The sequence below is a fragment of the Polyodon spathula genome, chromosome 13 (assembly GCF_017654505.1).
Source record: "Polyodon spathula isolate WHYD16114869_AA chromosome 13, ASM1765450v1, whole genome shotgun sequence".
In the NCBI taxonomy this organism is placed as follows: Eukaryota; Metazoa; Chordata; class Actinopteri; order Acipenseriformes; family Polyodontidae; genus Polyodon; species Polyodon spathula.
In genome coordinates this window covers 34,243,892-34,261,206 of record NC_054546.1, presented here as the reverse complement: position 1 = coordinate 34,261,206, position 17,315 = coordinate 34,243,892, and the positions used below count along the sequence as shown (strand labels likewise).

The 17,315-nt window shown below is 38.4% G+C and overlaps 1 protein-coding gene across 1 annotated transcript in view; it reads left to right on the top strand.

Annotated features, from left to right (window-relative positions):
* LOC121325628 (beta-2-syntrophin-like) overlaps nucleotides 1-17,315 on the top strand; it is a 60,339-nt gene that overhangs the window by 31,259 nt on the left and 11,765 nt on the right. Inside the window, exons 3-4 of the mRNA XM_041268443.1 lie at nucleotides 6,404-6,611; nucleotides 12,313-12,455. Of these exons, the coding sequence (XP_041124377.1) occupies nucleotides 6,404-6,611; nucleotides 12,313-12,455 (351 nt within the window). The remainder of the gene's footprint in view (nucleotides 1-6,403; nucleotides 6,612-12,312; nucleotides 12,456-17,315) is intronic.

Sequence of the window (17,315 nt, the reverse complement as noted above, 5' to 3'; positions counted from 1 at the left end):
ACTGTACACTGCAAACACTGTATGCACTTATTCTCCCAATGTCAAAGAGATTATCTATGGGAATTATCTAACCTGTCTGAAATAAGTATTATTTTGTACTCTTCCAAGTACAGTAGAATGGTATTCTGTGCAGACTCCTATGTAAGACACACATTATAGCATTTATTTATTTTCTTTTTAAAAACATGGTAATGAGTTAAAGGTTGTGATGCCTTACTTTCAGGTAGTGTGTTACTTTTACACTTCACACCTCAGCAGTATCTTCAGGGTCAAAGCATGTCACTGTAACAGTGGAAGCAGCTTATTGGTTAATAGAGGCGCTGCCTTCTTTTTCTTTAACAGTAACCCCTTTAAAACTGGACTAAACTTTTCTAAAATACTGCAGAGCTGGATTTAGTATAAGATTGCAATTATGTTGTGTGATTCAGTTTTACACACAATTAATAAGCAGCTTGCATTCATAATAACAAACGATCTGTCTGCATTATAATATTCATAATATTTTTAAGTTTCATTACTTGTGTATTGACAAAGCACACTGAATATTTGAACCATTTTCCATTGCAGATTGCAGTGTGAAACCCTTTGTTTGTGTGCAGCCTCACTCAAATAACTTATTTGGCAGTTTGGAATTTATTATTGTAAGTCTAAGGACATTATATTATTATTGTCCCCTTATTTCATACCACTATAAAGTGTGTACTGGACTCCATCGCATTGCCCTACTAATCCACAGTAAAACAGGTCTTTAATAAAATACTGACAGATATGAAGAACCCAGACAAACAAACACATACTCAAAGCCATAACCTGAGGCTTAGTTCCGTGTAGTAAAGGCAAACTGTTCATTTCCCATTTCAAACTAGTACTCAATCCATGCAGTGTATATGGAATGGCAGTTTCTGCACTGAAGTTGTAACACTGCAAGAGGAAGGTTTTAACCTTTTGAGTGCCACGTGAATAGAACACTGTTCACTCTGCATTGCCAGCATAGAATTACAACATTGCATCGTTCTGTTACAATCTTTTATTGAGAATACTGGTATCTGTGCTATATTTCCCTCTATGGGTAAATCACAGGCAAATTGCCTCCTCTGCCCATGTAATACACTTAGTATAATTTGCCCACAGTGGAAAATCAGGCCCCCTGTCTTCTGCTTTGGTTTCATCATGCAGTACTGGAACAAGGGTGGGAAATTTGGAATACTTATAATCACTCCTGTTTTTTTTCTAAATCCCTGATGGATCACTGTAATTTTATTCACTAAACCTCAAAGGGATTAAATTGCTAGCAGCATGTGCAGTCTCAACAAGAAGATATATTGGACTGAACAAGCCATTCTGATCTCTAAGGCAGTTTGTCTAGCTTACCAAGTTGGATGCAGACTACTGTGAAGGATACCCTCAGACTACTGTGAATGATATTAATTTTGTAATGAATATTTATTGAGAATTAACTGCACAATAGTAGAAAATCATCAGAGGTGGAAAAATAATAAAATAATGATTTTTTTTTTTTAGTCTAGTTTTACAATTGGCTATTAAAAACTAGACAAGCATTGATGGGCTGAATGGCCTCCTGGTTTTTAAATGTTCTCTTATGTGAAATAATGTAGTATACATTACACTGGAGCAGAGTTATCTTAAACAGCATAGACCAAGTAGAGCTTCAGTGGATATAAATTAGTAACTCCTATAGCTCTAACTTTCTTGGTTAGTACTGTTTTAGTTTCAGAGTATGTGCTGTTTTATTGAATCCTGGCACTCAGTGAAGTGTATAGCTGTAATCTGCACTGATCAAATGTTGAAGACACTGTGTGTTTCACCAGGACCTCTCTGGCTCATTCAATAGAAATCCATATATAATTCAGAGCACATTTTCACAGCTCTGCAGATCTAATGATTTCCCTCTGAGGCAGCATCTGGTCTTGGCAGTGATCCCTCAGACCGAGAGGTTGTATTGGTTTCCTTATAGGCATGGATGGCTATAATAGCGGCAGGATGCACTGGTTAGCTATTATTGTCACAGTTATTGCAACCTGAGATATTGCAACACTTCAATGACGAGATACAAACTATACATTTCAGTTGCCAGTCTTTGCACATGTACTCCAGTCTTTTGCTGTAGTTTGCAATGCTTAAGTGAGGAAAATTCGATACAGTGCTTTTTTATATTGTTTGGAATCTCTTTCCAGAAATGCAGGTCTGTGTCTCTACGGTCTTGCAAATGGGTTGGGTTTTTAACCAAAATCCAAGTGTTTGTTTTGCTTCATCGTGATGGCATTTTGTGTAGTTTGTACTATATTCTTAGTTTTATCTTTTACCTTTTCAAGAAATAAATGTTTAGGGTTGCAGGGTGGCTCATACAGTATGGAACGTGGTGCGCAGGGTGATTCATACAGTCAGGGAAGCACTGAATCCCCTCCTGGCTGTGTGAAGTTGTTGGCTTTGGCACTCCCTCAGGTTAGGGAAGCAAAATTGTCAGGGAGTGTTTTTCCTTATCGCGCTGCAGTGGACCCTACTGGACAGCTGCCTGGTATGAGCTCAAACAGGCACCGACAGGGCTGGCCTCCAGAAGCTGTTAACCCTCCAACATCTGTTCTCGAGTTCCTCAGTTCTCCCGAATTGTGAATAGCTGTGTTGAGGGTGGTTTTAAACTGGGGTAATATAATAAAAAAAGAAGAGAAAAACAAAGACATTCCAGAATGGCTTGACCTGTTTCTGTATGTGTGGGTGTGTGTGCATGTGTAATTATATATATACCCATACACACACACACACACAGTATAGTCAAAAGTTTGAGTACACTTGCTGGAAACTAGGTTTTTTTTCCATAATTGACAATGTTTTACGTCGTATACGTTTTTGTAAATACTTGAAAATGAAAACACATGTTACAATACACAAAACATAAGGAGTATCAAAGCAATGTTCAAGAAAATTGAAAATTGTCTCTAGATCTTGGATTCCTCAAAATAGCCACCCTTTGCCTTAATAACAGCCTCACAAACACGAGGCATTTGGTTAACAAGTTTCAGCAGGAAATCACCTGACATGTCTTCCCAGCTCTTCTGCAACAATTCCCAGAGATGTAGGGCACTTGTGGGTAGCTTTGCTTTGACTCTTCTGTCCAGTTCATCCCATACGAGTTCTATGGGATTGAGGTCTGGAGACTGGGCAGGCCAGGCCATTAGATTGAGTTGTCCTTCACTTTCCTTCTTCGCCAGATAGTTCTTGCACAACTTTGAGGTGTGTTTCGGGTCATTATCTTGCTGAAGAATGAAGGACAGTCCGACTAGCCGTAATCCTGATGGAATGGCATGCCTTTGAAGTATGCTATGATAGCCATGCTAGTTGAGCTTGCCATGGACTTGGTAAAGATCACCAACTTTGTCACCAGCAAAGCAACCCCAGACCATGGCACTGCCTCCTCCATGCTTGAAAGTGGGAACCACACATACAGAACTCATGCGCTGACCCTCTCTGCGTCTTACAAATACTCTGCGGTTGGTCTCATCAGTCCATAAGACCGACTTCCACTCCTCAAACGTCCAGTTTGTATGTTTTTTGGCCCAGCCAAGTCTCTTCCTCTTATTCTGCATTCTTAACAATGGTTTCTTTGCAGCAATTCTTCCAGTTAGTCCAGCTTCACGCAATCTCCTCTGAACAGTTGATGTTGAAACATATGTACTTCTAGTAGCATTTAGCTGAGCTTGTATTTCAGGGGCAGTTAATCGCCGATTTCGCAGACTTGGGACTCGAATGAACTTATTCTCTGATTCTGAGGTCACCCTTGGCCTGCCTGACCTTGTTCGGCCCTCATGAGTGCCAGTTTCTTCAAATCGTTTGATGGTCTTGGCCACAGCAGTTACAGACACTTGCAAAGTTTCTGTGATTTGTCTTAAAGATTGACCTTCATTTCTTAAAATAATTACAGACTGTCTTTTTTCTTTGCTTAACTGAGCGTATTTTGCCATTTTCTGCTCCCTTACATTCAGGAATGACAAACTTGTGCCTATGTATACCTATATATATATATATATATATATATATATATATATATATATATATATATATGATGGATTGCCCTCCAGTCACACATTTTCCTTCTTCAAATAAACGCTCTACACACAGGAGGCCAAGGAACACTGTAGCGTGTGTTTATTGTTTACAATATTAAAAAGAAAAAGAAACAAAACAAAACCTAACCCGTTCTCGGGCCCTAGCTAAACAGTTTTTAATAACGAGGCAGGCTAAGCCTGTTTCCTCGTCGTCAAAACCAATTCACAATCCAAATCATAATTCCAAATACCTTTTCCAATGAAACAATTCTTGCTCTCGGCGCTTAAAGTACATGGTGCTAACAACATAATTACAGTAACTCAAGAAATCTCTACAAACTCTTCTAGTGGTGGTACATGTCTCCCAGTTCCCAAGCCTCTGTACCTTGTTTTAGGCTGTGGGCCTCCACTGCTGCAGCATTCCTTCAACAAGGGCATCCTGAAATGCAGGATGCCAGTCAAACAGTAGGCACAGTAGACAGTTTCCAGGATGGCCCTCTACGGACCCTGCATGGAAAATCTAGGGTGAAAGATGCATAGACATAAAAAACCAAACAACTTCTAGCCACTTCAGGGCCTGTGGAAAGCTGTGAAAACACAAATGCTGTCATTTCTTCCACAAAGTAGACAGACAAGTGGAGGATGCTTCACTATAGCTTTACAATAAATGAATACATTGGGGGAAAAAAAAAAACAGTTTTCAAAAATGCCTTGTTTCTGGACAACTAAATACAGTAGTTTACAGTGTGACGATAAAGATGTTGCCCATGGATAGCACATTGTCAGCTTGTACTGTTCTACACAATAAGACATTGTGATTCAGAGAGGACATCTTCAAATCGAAGCTCCTAGTTAAGCCGATTTTCCAGAACTAATGTTAAAGCTTGCCTGCCTAGCCAAGTTTCAGAGCTACAGAAAAGAGCATCAACTGACTTTTTTGTTTTACAGATTTTTTTCTTTAAGCCAGCAGATAGACAAAACAAAGTTTAACTGTTTACATACTTGTATATTAGAATTATACTTTTTTAGTTTATATTTACTATTTAAATAGCACGAGACTCCCAAAACATTTGGAATTCTTTAATTACAGGGCAGTAACCATTTTGTATAAAATGGACAGGGTTGTGGTAGTATTGGGAGTTGAAAGTAGTATTGATTAATAACATGATGCTAATTCATGCTGTTGCATTGGGAGCTGTAAATGAAGGGTTAAGTAGAAGAAGAGACCATTACTAAACAACATGTTAATGCATTCAGTGCCGCTGTTATGGTAGACAGAGGGGTGAGTATTATTTCTATTGAAGCAGAATGTGAACAAGCCCCTGGCAAAAACTTAAATGGCTGAACACTGAACACTAATACCTTGTTTTCACAAAAGCACAGTTGTCTGTTTGACGTCAGTTCTTTGATTTCACACTCTTTTACTGGAAAAACTTATCAAACTGACTTAAAATGGGCACAGCGTGTCTTCACAGATCTGCTCCTTCTTGATTTAATCGGATTTCCAGACATATGGTATGAGGATGAAGCCCAAACAGAAAGCTCCATAATTAAGTCAGACACTTGTGTTAACATTCTACAACCTTTTAATTTAAACATTTCATTTATAAGTTTGATCGAATGTTGTCATACAATTAGATTTATTGAGTGTACTCCCTCCTGGTGAGTTATGGGCCATTGAAAATCATATTCTGGATAAGAGCAAAAGTATGCCTACGCAGACTTTCGAAGTATTTGTCACTTAATGTCTCTAGACATGCATGGGAAAATATTAGATTTATCACAGAACAGTCTTCATGGTCAGGCTGCAGATAAAGGTGCATACCTTTCAAACATTTTTTTAAACATGACTCATTTTCCATAGAGCTTTGTTTGACGCTGTCATAGAACCTTTTGAAAACTGTCAGCTGATTCAACTGGTGTGGAAAATTCTGTATTATTATCTTAGTTAAAAACAAAGGTAACAATATTTTATGGGAAATAATTACATAGTTACCATTACATTTAATAAAAGGACTATGGCTAATACATAAACAGTGCAGCTCAAACCTTACATATGAACACACAATACAAAATGGTGACAGCAGGTCATCAAAGAATATTTCTAGCTTCAGCCTGAGCAAGCCGAAAAATTAGGTATATGCAAAAATGTACATATGTATGACATACAGATGACAGACAGACACCCCAGTACTGTATATACATTTCGCAGGGGATTTCATCCCCAACGCGGGATATTAACTAGGGGTACTGGTGGCACAGTGTGCTGTGCAAAGAATGCGTTAAATAACCTCAATGTGAAGGTTTTGTGTGCTACCATTCTCCTTGTCTTGACCTGGCAGGCTGATTGAGCTGCACTCTCCTGACGGCAGGAACACGGTGGTCCTGAGGTGTAAAGACTCAGCCGCAGCACACTCCTGGTTCACAGCGATCCACACCAACATCGCAGCGCTGCTCCCACACGTCCTGGCTGAGCTCAACTCCATGCTGGGCTCCAGCAACGCCAGCAGCAACAGGGAGGTCCGGCACGTCGGGTGGCTTGCTGAACAGGTAAGGGGGTCTAATCAAGCACCAAATATAAACCTAGCTAGTAACAACTGATTTATATGTTGGCCGAGTAAAATGTTATGTTTAATGCGAGTTACAAATTGAAAAATAAATTGTAATAACTATATATTTTCTAGTATTTTTTATGGTATACTGTTTAACTTAAAACAAAGTCAAGGAGACACGCACTGTATGTTTTCCCTGTAGTGTATTATATACAAGTATTTATTGATACTGTTTTTGAAGTTATGGTTGAACTATGTCGCTATAGACCTGTCTTGGCAGAAATCAAGTTCTGAAAATGTTGCTATCACTATTGATATATTTGGGATACAGAATAAAAAGAATATTCATACTAGCCTGAATGCAATAGTACAATACTGCATTATCATGTAAAACATCTGAATCTAAACATGGCATTTCTAAATCGATGCAGGTTTCCAATATGATTTTAAACTGTTCCAGAAACCCCTGCATGTTTACAAGAAACACATCACTGTACCTTTGCTGTGTCCCATGTTGTCCATATTGCAGGAATATATTTCTCATCATTATCCCAATTGTTGTGATGTCGTAACTCACACATCACAGGTAAATCAACCAGGGAATTACCTTGTTTTAACATTTACCCAGGAACGTTCACCAGTGTGTCCAGATCATACTCCCTCCTGCAACAGTGCTGGTGCTGATTGAAATGAGAACAGAAAAACAGCATTGTTGCAGGAGGGAGCATGATCTGAACACACTGTGAGGGCGAATGCTCCTTTGTAAATGTTAAGATATGTATTCTCCAGTTGTTAAATGACCCATGATTTGTTATTCAAAATGTCAAGCGTCTGCAATAGAAATATAATGCAGTGGTACAGACAACGTGGGACACATCAAAGGTAAAGTAATGCATGTCTTGTAAGCACTGCAGGGTGTTATGTAACATCTGAAGATGAGTCTCGTTTACATTTTCTTTTTATAAAATGTTTTATGTTAGACAGTTTTTATTGCTTGTGGTGCTGGTATAACTGTGAGTAGAAAGTACATACCCACCTGTCTTAGTATGTTCACATACAAGCAATATGAAAAGTATGCCAACCTTGTCTGATTTGGAAATCTTGTTTAAAATACCAGAAGGAAACCTGACAAGATCATTGTTGGATATCTTTTAGATTTAAATTGAGTCTCTAGTTTCAGCTTTAAAAGACAAAGATCTGTCTGGTTTCTGATTTACATTAATGTGATATTATAATCCTGTTAGGTATACTCTGAGTGATTGTAGCTGACAAAAGAATTCCATCGTTTTTCAATGCCATTCACACCCACACACTTTATAGGTTTCAGGTGTGTCACTTTTACAGAAATCTGTTTTAGCAAACATGTTTTTTTTATCTTAAAACATGGTATCCAAGTACTACACTAGGTTCAAGAAATCTCAGTTTGCAGGCCTTGATTTCAGACAGTCTTGCACTTCCATAGTAATTTCATCTGTAGAGTAAAATTGTCCCCACCCCTTCAGACCCTTTTTTTCCTGTCTGCTTCCCATCAGCACAACAGGCAAGGTGTATGGATGTGTTTTGTTCTTTACAATCACTTCATATCATCTCAATTCTACATATTTTTATTATTAGTACTAGTATTATTACAAATTGCTTAGATGAAAAAAGCTACTTCCCTGTATTAGACCTCCAGTTTTTGTTCAAAAGTTAAATTGGCATGCTGGAGTGAAGTCTGGGTTCCAAAAGCTTACTGTTTATTCTCAAGCATCTGTTTGCTTTGGAATATGATTGCTTTCAGCGGGTCGTAGCTGACAGACTGTAATCCTATTGTAACTGGGAAATGCTGGACTCTGTTTGCAAACTGTAAGGAAATAAACCCTAAACCACAGCAATTATATTTCCCCAGGGAGAACAGATTGCTTTACGATGTTTGTTGTTCGGAAAGCACAGTTCAGATAGAAAATATAGCATGCAGTAATGAAGTATAATACTGTATTGACTAACTAAAGTCAAATTAGCAATAAAGAAGAAATGTATCAATTACAGCACTTTTTAAGAGCCATATGTTGAGTCCACCTTGTATAATAATGTGGGTAATAGCATCAACATTATTCATCTCATCTATTATTATTTTTGTTGTTTTTATAAATTAATACATGGATGAATTATACAGTTGGCAAGTATTTGAAGTGGCAGCTCCTTTTTCAGTGGCTCCTATATACATCGCTGTGGAAGGGTGGTGGGTAATTCACTGACACAGGAGACAGACAGATGAATTTGGCAACACCGCACAGGTGCCCAGTTTTATTTCAGGGTGCTGGTTTTTCTTTAGTCCCGCAGATGGCGCTGTGGGTCCGTGGTCTGATTTACCAACGATGGTAAACAGAACCACGGGCATACCAAGCGATGGTACACAATACCGGCGCCCTTACAGGTTCTTCGAAACAATAGTTCAAAACAGAAGGCACAAAGAAACAGGGAAAATAAAACAGTAACAAAAACTACAAAGAAAAGGTGCTGCACTTTGCAGCGATATCCCGGTCGCCGCTGCCCGTGCGACCCGGATCACCTTCCTACACTGCCGACTCACTAGCCTGCTCTGATATACTCATCAGGGGTCTGCCCAAGGGTTCCCCGCCCTCAGTATCTCGCTCTGAACCTCCGTTTCTTTCTCTCCCACTGGTTCTCGGTCGTTGACCAGCGCTTCCGCACTCTCGGCGCGTTTAACAGGGCAGACCTGAGGAAACAACAGAGCGTTAATTTATAGGGCTAACAATCTCCCAAGACGCGCCTCTCAGCCATTCAGAGAGGGGGAAGGTCCACACACCCAATTTCCCACCTCCCCGTGTCACTGCCATGACTCACAGGCGGTTGTTGGACGACTGCCGCCCTCTTCCTGCAGCCCATGAACACGCCAGCAGAGTCAGCACAGATCTCTCCCTGCTACAATCGCTCTAATTGTTTCTGAAAGTATGCATTTTTTTAAAAAAATCTAATTTGCGTGCATTTTTTGTAATGTGGAAGGCTACGTCAGGATATCACTGCTGGCAAAAGCCCTAATTACTATCACTGACTAGTTCAGGCACTTGCCTTTCAAATAGTTATTTTATATTTTTCTCTTATAAAACATTTCTACAAACTGTTCGCAGTGTGTTGGGTTGTAACTGTAATCTGATTACATTTTTCAGCAACTTGTAACTGTAATAGTTCCTTTTTCAGACAGGGAACAGGTAACATACAATGCGTGAAAAAATAACGTAGTTTCTTTTCATTAGATTTAAAAAAAGGATTATGGCTAAGACATCAATCAGAAAGCGCATGAACAGTGCAAGTCAAACCTTACATGAGCGTGCTTTTCATATCACTGTGCAAGAAAATGGCGTCCAGCAAAGGCGCTCCACGTGGATGTGTCCTATAACCTGGGGATCTCAGGTTCGAGTCCAGCTATGCCACAGCCAACAGTGACCGGGAGGTCCCAGGGGATGGCGCACAATTGGCAGAGCGCTGCCCGGGTAGGGAGGGCTTAGGTCAGAAGGGGAGTCCACGACTCACTGCGCATCAGCGACCCCTGTGGCCGATAGGGTGCCTGTGGTTCTGCAGTGGAGCCTCCAGATCTGTGTTGTCCTCTGGCGATGTAGGTCTGGTGGCCTCGCTGTGGAGCTGCAGTGAGAAAAAGGATGGATTGGCAGGAGCAGGTTTCGGAGAACGCTTGCTCCAGCCGCCGTTCCCGAGTCGGCGGGGGGTTGCTAGCGGTGGACCGAGGATACAGATAATAATTGAGCACACTAAATTGGGGAGAAAACCGGGGAAAAAAAGTGGAGACAACTAAATAAAAAAAAAATATATATATATGGCATCAACGGAGGGAATGAGTGGGTTCGACAGCTTGATCTTGAAAGAATCATAGTGTGTGTGGAAATGTAAGATTGGCAGGGATGGGGTTAAATTTGTCTCTGCCAGTAATCACTGGTGTGGCCATTCCCCAATTCAGTAATTGGTACTAATTTAGGCGGCCACATCTATAAAGTGTGAAATTTTGTCTGACTGGAGTTATAGTAAATAAAGTAAATAAAAATATATTTATAGTAAATAAAAATATTTGAGAGTCAGTGAAAAATCCCCACAAATATAGGAATGCAAACCTCTGTGTGTGTGTGTGTGTGTGTGTGTGTGTGTGTGTGTGTGTGTGTGTGTGTGTGTGTGTGTGTTTGTGTTTCTCAGTAAAGGCCAATGTCCAGCTTCACATTAGTGTTTGTAGTCAGTTTGTTTAAGCTTTTATTTTGGCCCTTGTTTATTTCTCCCAGTGTTTTATTTATTTTATTTGTATTTATTAAATTAAACAACAGCTGCTGACACTTTCCTTTCACAGGCTGGTATAACGTTGCTTGGGTTATATCCACACCTTAATCTTGATACTTTAACAGAGCAATCCATGGGGAAGCCAATGTTGGACAAATTAGCTGATACAGTATCTCAAAGCACAGGAAGGGATTAGGTGCCAGGAAGCAGCAGGAACTCTTAATCTACCCTTTATAGTCCCATTCCACATTGCAGTATGTAAAAGACAAAGAGCCAAAAAAGATAATGAACACCAGGGGACCAGTGATTACATTGCTAGCTCTATCTAATAAGAGGTACAGTACTCATGGTTAATACTCTGGCATGAAACAGTTAATGCAAACAAACGCTGAATTTGTGTCTAACAATTAAAACGCTGAAAATAGTTCTGTGTTCAAAGCTTGTTTTGTTTGCTGTGCTTCTCTCGGGAAGCACATTCTTCTTTTCTTTTGTTCTGTGTTATTTGTGTGGCTGACCCTTTCCGGAACTACACAGCTCTGTGGTCAATGACGTCATTAATGCATGTGCTGTTTGGCCTGATTCGGAACTTAGTCTTGTACTGTATCCAGGCGTGACATTTCTGAGTGTTACTAAAAAACTATTGAGATCTAAATGTGGTTACTGCAAAAAAATACATCCCAACAGGTATTCTTCAACTACACCAGCTCGGGTTTAGGAGATTGCACTTCACCCACACTTACATATTTGGCCAGTTTCACATTTTACATTGGCCTTACCCTTGTAATACTGTACACAATGTTTTATGATACAAAAATGGTACTATTTTACTATATCAATTTATATATAACTATGTAACTATTTCTAGTATCTACTATTCGTCCACAGACGATGTGTCTGAGTTCATATTTATGAAACTGAGAATTTCTTGAGTGAATCAGAACTAGTTCAAGGTGATCAGTATTTGCACTAGTGATACTGTGCATACCTAAAACATATGTCACGGAAATACGCCTAAGGAAGTCTATAAAATAAGTTAGGAATCAGTTATCTGATTTTCCTGAATTTATGCTTGACCATTGTTACACTTAAAAATGCTTGAACAAATTTCAGTTAAAGTAACTTATTACTTTAAATAAATGTAATAGTTATAGTTCTCAGGCAGTGTTTATATTAGTCAGAGATTATTATTTGTCTAGCAAGATGGTATTAATAATCATGCATTAGCCATAGTCCTGTTTTTAATCTTTTTTCACATATAATGTAATCCATTACCACACTAATTAAATGCATTACTCCCCCCCCCCCCCCCCGCCCATGCTATTCTGTCAGTGCTGTGGGTACACTATAGGTCATGGTGATGGAATAGAAAATTTTGTATTTACAGCCTATTACTTCTTTTGATCTCATGGTTTTTCCAGATAAAGCTGGATGGAGGCCGCCACCAGTACAGGCCTGTTGTCATGGCCCTGACGGAGAAGGATATACTGCTGTACGACAGCATGCCCTGGACAAGAGAGGCCTGGGCATCGCCAAGCCTGAGTCACCCGCTACTTGCTACACGGTACATCTAGTGCTTCTGTTTAAATACAAATGAATTTTTTAACAATATCCTCAGAATAATTCCAGTATAAAACCAACAGGGTTCTAAAGGTGATAAGTCTGTGTAAATGTTTTCCAAACACCCCAAGTGAAGGTGGCAGTGTGTACAGTGTATGTGTAAGGAAGCATTTCTTAATCAAAATGGGTAAGGAGACTCAATCATTGTGATACAGGGATTTATCCTTGTCTTAACTTTTATTTATTGTATTTTTTTAGGTTAAAGGACCCAGGATATAAGCTTTTTTTTTTTCCAAATTGTCATTTGTGTTTTTTTCGGTCTGGAAGAAAAAAAATACAATTTACAATTCTGAAACGAATAAGAAAGCATTTCAGACTACTCACAAGTCCTTAAATGTAATGTCTAAGTTGTTTATTTCTGATTTGGTAACTGTCCGAAAAAAATCATGCTAATAACTTTTTGGAGTACATTTTCTTTTGTTTTCTTGTGCAGTAATTATGAGCACAATTTGTTGGAAAATCATATAACAGAGTTCATTTTAAGGAGAAGGGAAAACAAATCAGCCCACACATTTAATTTTTGCCTTTACAAAGTCGCTATAGAAACAACTTTCAGTGGAAAAGCGTTAAAACCCTCCAGGCTTCAACAGTCTTTTTGATGAAATTACAAGCTGGGCCAAATAGCACATAGTTAGCCTCCTTCAAATATTCCAGGTCCCCAGGATACAAACAAGACTTTAGAAGAGAAATAAGAGCATGGAAGAAGTGGGGTTCTGAACAAAGGACCTGAGAATGATGTATAAGCCTGGCTTTGATATCCGTTTATGAAATCATTCTCCCAAAACATAATGGTAACTTACAGCACTGACACCTGATTTGACTAGTCCTGATGACTATATTTATAAAGTCCATCTCCAGTACAGGGGGTCAGGTTGTGCAGTGGATAAATGTGCTACACTGTTCCATGTTGTGTTTACTAGTATCTTTGTACTATTCTGCTTTAACAATAATCTTGCTAAAAAACTGAAATGAAATATGTTTCATGCTATATGTTGGAATCTGTGAACCACTCCCTTTTCATGCTGGAACAAGGTGTACAAGTTTGCCAGCCAGCAAGCCACATATTACTTTAATGACCTTTAGCACTTGACAGCATTGTTCTGTCCTAATCACTCCTTTACCACACAACCAGAGCTGTAAAAGGGATAAATATAGAGCTAACAGGAGAGAACATGCTGGAATCATGTAACATGCTGCAGAATGTGTTCGCTGGGGCACCTTTCAGAGTTACCAGAACTGAAATAGAAAATCCATCATCTGGGAGTACACCATTGATGTTTAAAAAACAAACATCTACCATTGCAATGGTAATAAGTACAAGTATTTGTTATAATAGTTTTAGCAGTCATTTACAGGGGTTCTCTTGTTATCCCCAGCAAAGGAAGACAACGTAGTTTTTCACATATAGCATTGTGGAAAAAGGGTTGGGCCACCCTTGCTGTTTTGTGGAGCTGTTAATGGGTAATTTGTAGTCCTTTTACCTACTACCAAATATCTTAATATGCCTAACTAGATCATCCTGTCTTCTGAAGTGTGCATGAGCAAGCCATCTCACAACCGCAAAATGTTATCCAATTTTTAGAAAGGGCGACTGGGTGGTGAATTTTTTGCCCATGAACCCGACTCTCAACCCTTGTTTTCTAATTCTGGGCAGTCCCTGAATAGATTATTTTCCTCTTTGTAAAATAAGCAAATGTTTTAATAAGCAAGACTTCAAAAAATGCAGTGGTGTGAGAACGCCTAATTGTAAACTCCAGGCTTGGCAGAACATCTCGTGCAAGCTAGAACAATAGCTGGAAGCACCATTACAGCATTTGGGTTTATGCAACAAATGCTGTGAGGACTATTTAAGTCTAACTAGAGAATGACTAAATAGCGGTGCATTGCTAAGCAGATGCAGAGCTCGATCTAAAGAAAGCAATTCTCCAAATTCAGATGTTAAATATCGGTTTAAACATATACCGAGGATCAAAAGAAACTTATCACTATTATAACATATTTCTTTAAAAAAAAGGTATATAAATGATGGACATTGACGAAATGTTTTTGGTTTCTTTTTAATCACTCGATCATTCATCCTTGACCTTGATACGCTTGAGTGACTATGACTGAAGCATATGCAATTAATCAACTAATTAGTGAGACAGCTGATTGGACAATGGATATGGAGTGAATTCAGCTGTTGAATTGAAAGCTTGAATAAAAGCAAGAAAGAAAATCACAGAAAAAAAAGCCACGTCTGTCAAGAGAGCAGCGCCTTCGTGCAATCGGCGTGTTGGAGGCTGGACTAGGGCAGCGCGCTGTGGCTCCTGAAGAGACCAAGAGTCACAACACCTGCTCAAGATCGACAGATAATTTTGCAGCATCTTCATGATGTCAATTGTTAATCAACACAATAAAAAGTCGCTGCACCTGCTCTAAAACAGAGTTTGCCATTTTTCAATCACATCTAGTGAATTTTATTCAAATATAAGTGGTATGTTTCTTTTGATGCTCAAATATAAGTAATACGTTTCTTTTGATGCTCAGTATACTTTCTTTTTGAATGGTGACCGTATGGCCCCATGTTCACTGAGATAGTTTTAAGTTTTTCAGCTTCCATTAACAGTGCATTCTGGTACACTGTACCAGTCACTTGTTTCTTTTCTTTAAGAGAAGCATGACTACACTTCCCAGAATGATTTGAAATGAGAGTTAAGAAGCCTGATCTCTTCCAAACTATCCTGGTGAACATGGTCCTTTTTCCATACGTTGCACTTGTTATATAAACAAACATAGATACACACACATAGAGTAAGCACCACTAGTATTCCAGCCACTCCTTTAATACAATAATGTACAATGTTAAATAGAACATTTTTAGGGAGTCAGATGTTGTAAGAAAAAAGTTCTAAGAAGAATTTAAATAATAATAAAAAATAATAATACATTCCGCATTTGGAATTGCTCGCAACTAGTGTCTCTGAAGGTCATAGTTGAAATGTGCCGCAGAAATTTCATGGAAGATCATGAAGAAATGTACACATTGCCATGGATTTCGACAGCACATCTGGTGGTGATCAGAGTACCGCAATGTTGTATACTGTAGTTTCCAATGATGCTGTCAAAAATAAATGCAGTTTGTAACTTCCTTACCCATTTCTGTTCTGGCGACATAAAGGTCTTTACTGTATTAGGCAGGAAAGTCTTGTATAAATATCAAAATGAAAAATGTATACCAGTGCATCATTTTCTGAGCAATTGAATTGATTGTGTTGTGATGATACAGCTTTTAAACATGTCCTCTTTCGTCATAAATGCTGCCCGTGAATAATTGCACTGTTATATATTATTGTTTCAGGAGAAGAGAGACAGGCAGTATTTCCACACATTATTGCAATAGTAATAAAGTAATGTTTGGGATTTATGTTTTTGTACTGCATCATTACAGCCTTGGTTCTATTTGTGTTGTCTTGGCTTTTTTAGATGTTTTCTAATCAGCTTCTGGAATGTACTGGATGTGATGCTTTGATTTCGATCAGCGTACCTCAAATATCATAAATGTGGTTCCATGACCCTCTGTATAATCAGTTATGTGATAGTAACTACTGCTGTTCTATGTGCTATCTTTGAATTTGATTTAATTAAACCTGAAGAAAAATGAAAGTAATATCAAGATAAAACAATACCTCAAAACAAATCAAAATACATGTGAATCATTTTGGTATACATCTTAACCAAGAAACCTGGTTCCCGGAGGTCTATGTTTTATTTTAAGGTAGATAATAATAATAATATTTTCTTAATAGGTTTCATGTCTATATACAAAATGAAATACAAGCTCAAAATTAATTGAAAATCTATGCGTCTGCTCCTGAACCTAGAGCAATGTGTCACAGAATACAAAACAGGACAGTTTATATTTATTTTCAGTTATTTCTTTTCATTAGGCAAGAACTCTAGGGGATTTAATAAAATGAACTTTTATTTCATTTGGTATGTGCTAGGGTTCAAAACAATAAATAGGGCTGTGTTTTCTTTGGCTTTAGCAAGAACACAGGATCTAAGTTGCCTGTAAAAAAAAAAAAAAAAGAAAGAAAGGTGCCCCCTTTACGTATACAAGCAAATGCATATTCTCTAGAGCAAACAACAACAGGCCAGTATTAAAGAGTTATTCTCTAAATCTGCCTGTACTTGGCTTTGAGATGCTTTGAGCTTTCCTGTAGAAGTGCTGGGACTGAACAAGCAGTTATAGGTAGAAATAAACAACTGAACACTGGAATCACTCAGCTTAAACAGTATCATAAAAAAAAAAAAAAAAAAAAAAAAAACTAAATGTAAATGTAAATGACATTTGAAACTTCTTATTCTGATTAATTAACACATCACTGTTGGTACATCAGGAATTTAATTTATTATCTGTTGTAAACCACCTAAAAGGCAGCCCTGTTTGTCTCTGTTATTAATCTTTCTGAAGAGAAGCTGGTGTCTGCGCTCAAAGGGAATACTCAAGCAAACGATTGGCTCATCTGTAGGAGGACCCCAGCTGTATCTGATTATAGCAGCAGCAAAAAAGAATCCACAGCTTCTACTAGATACTAAATTAATGTGTTTTGCTGGAATAAGTATTTTCAAATGTCTGGTTTGCATTAAAAACAAATTGAGTTTTTTTTTTTTTTTTTTTCTAAAGATACTATTCTTGAAACTTCTGTTTGTTAGACAGTGGCTAACATATCCCATAGTGATGTGAATTGTTTGTGTTTATTGATTTATTCAGAGGATGCGATCTATCGATCAGGTCATTAGTCTAGCACTGCATTCACAG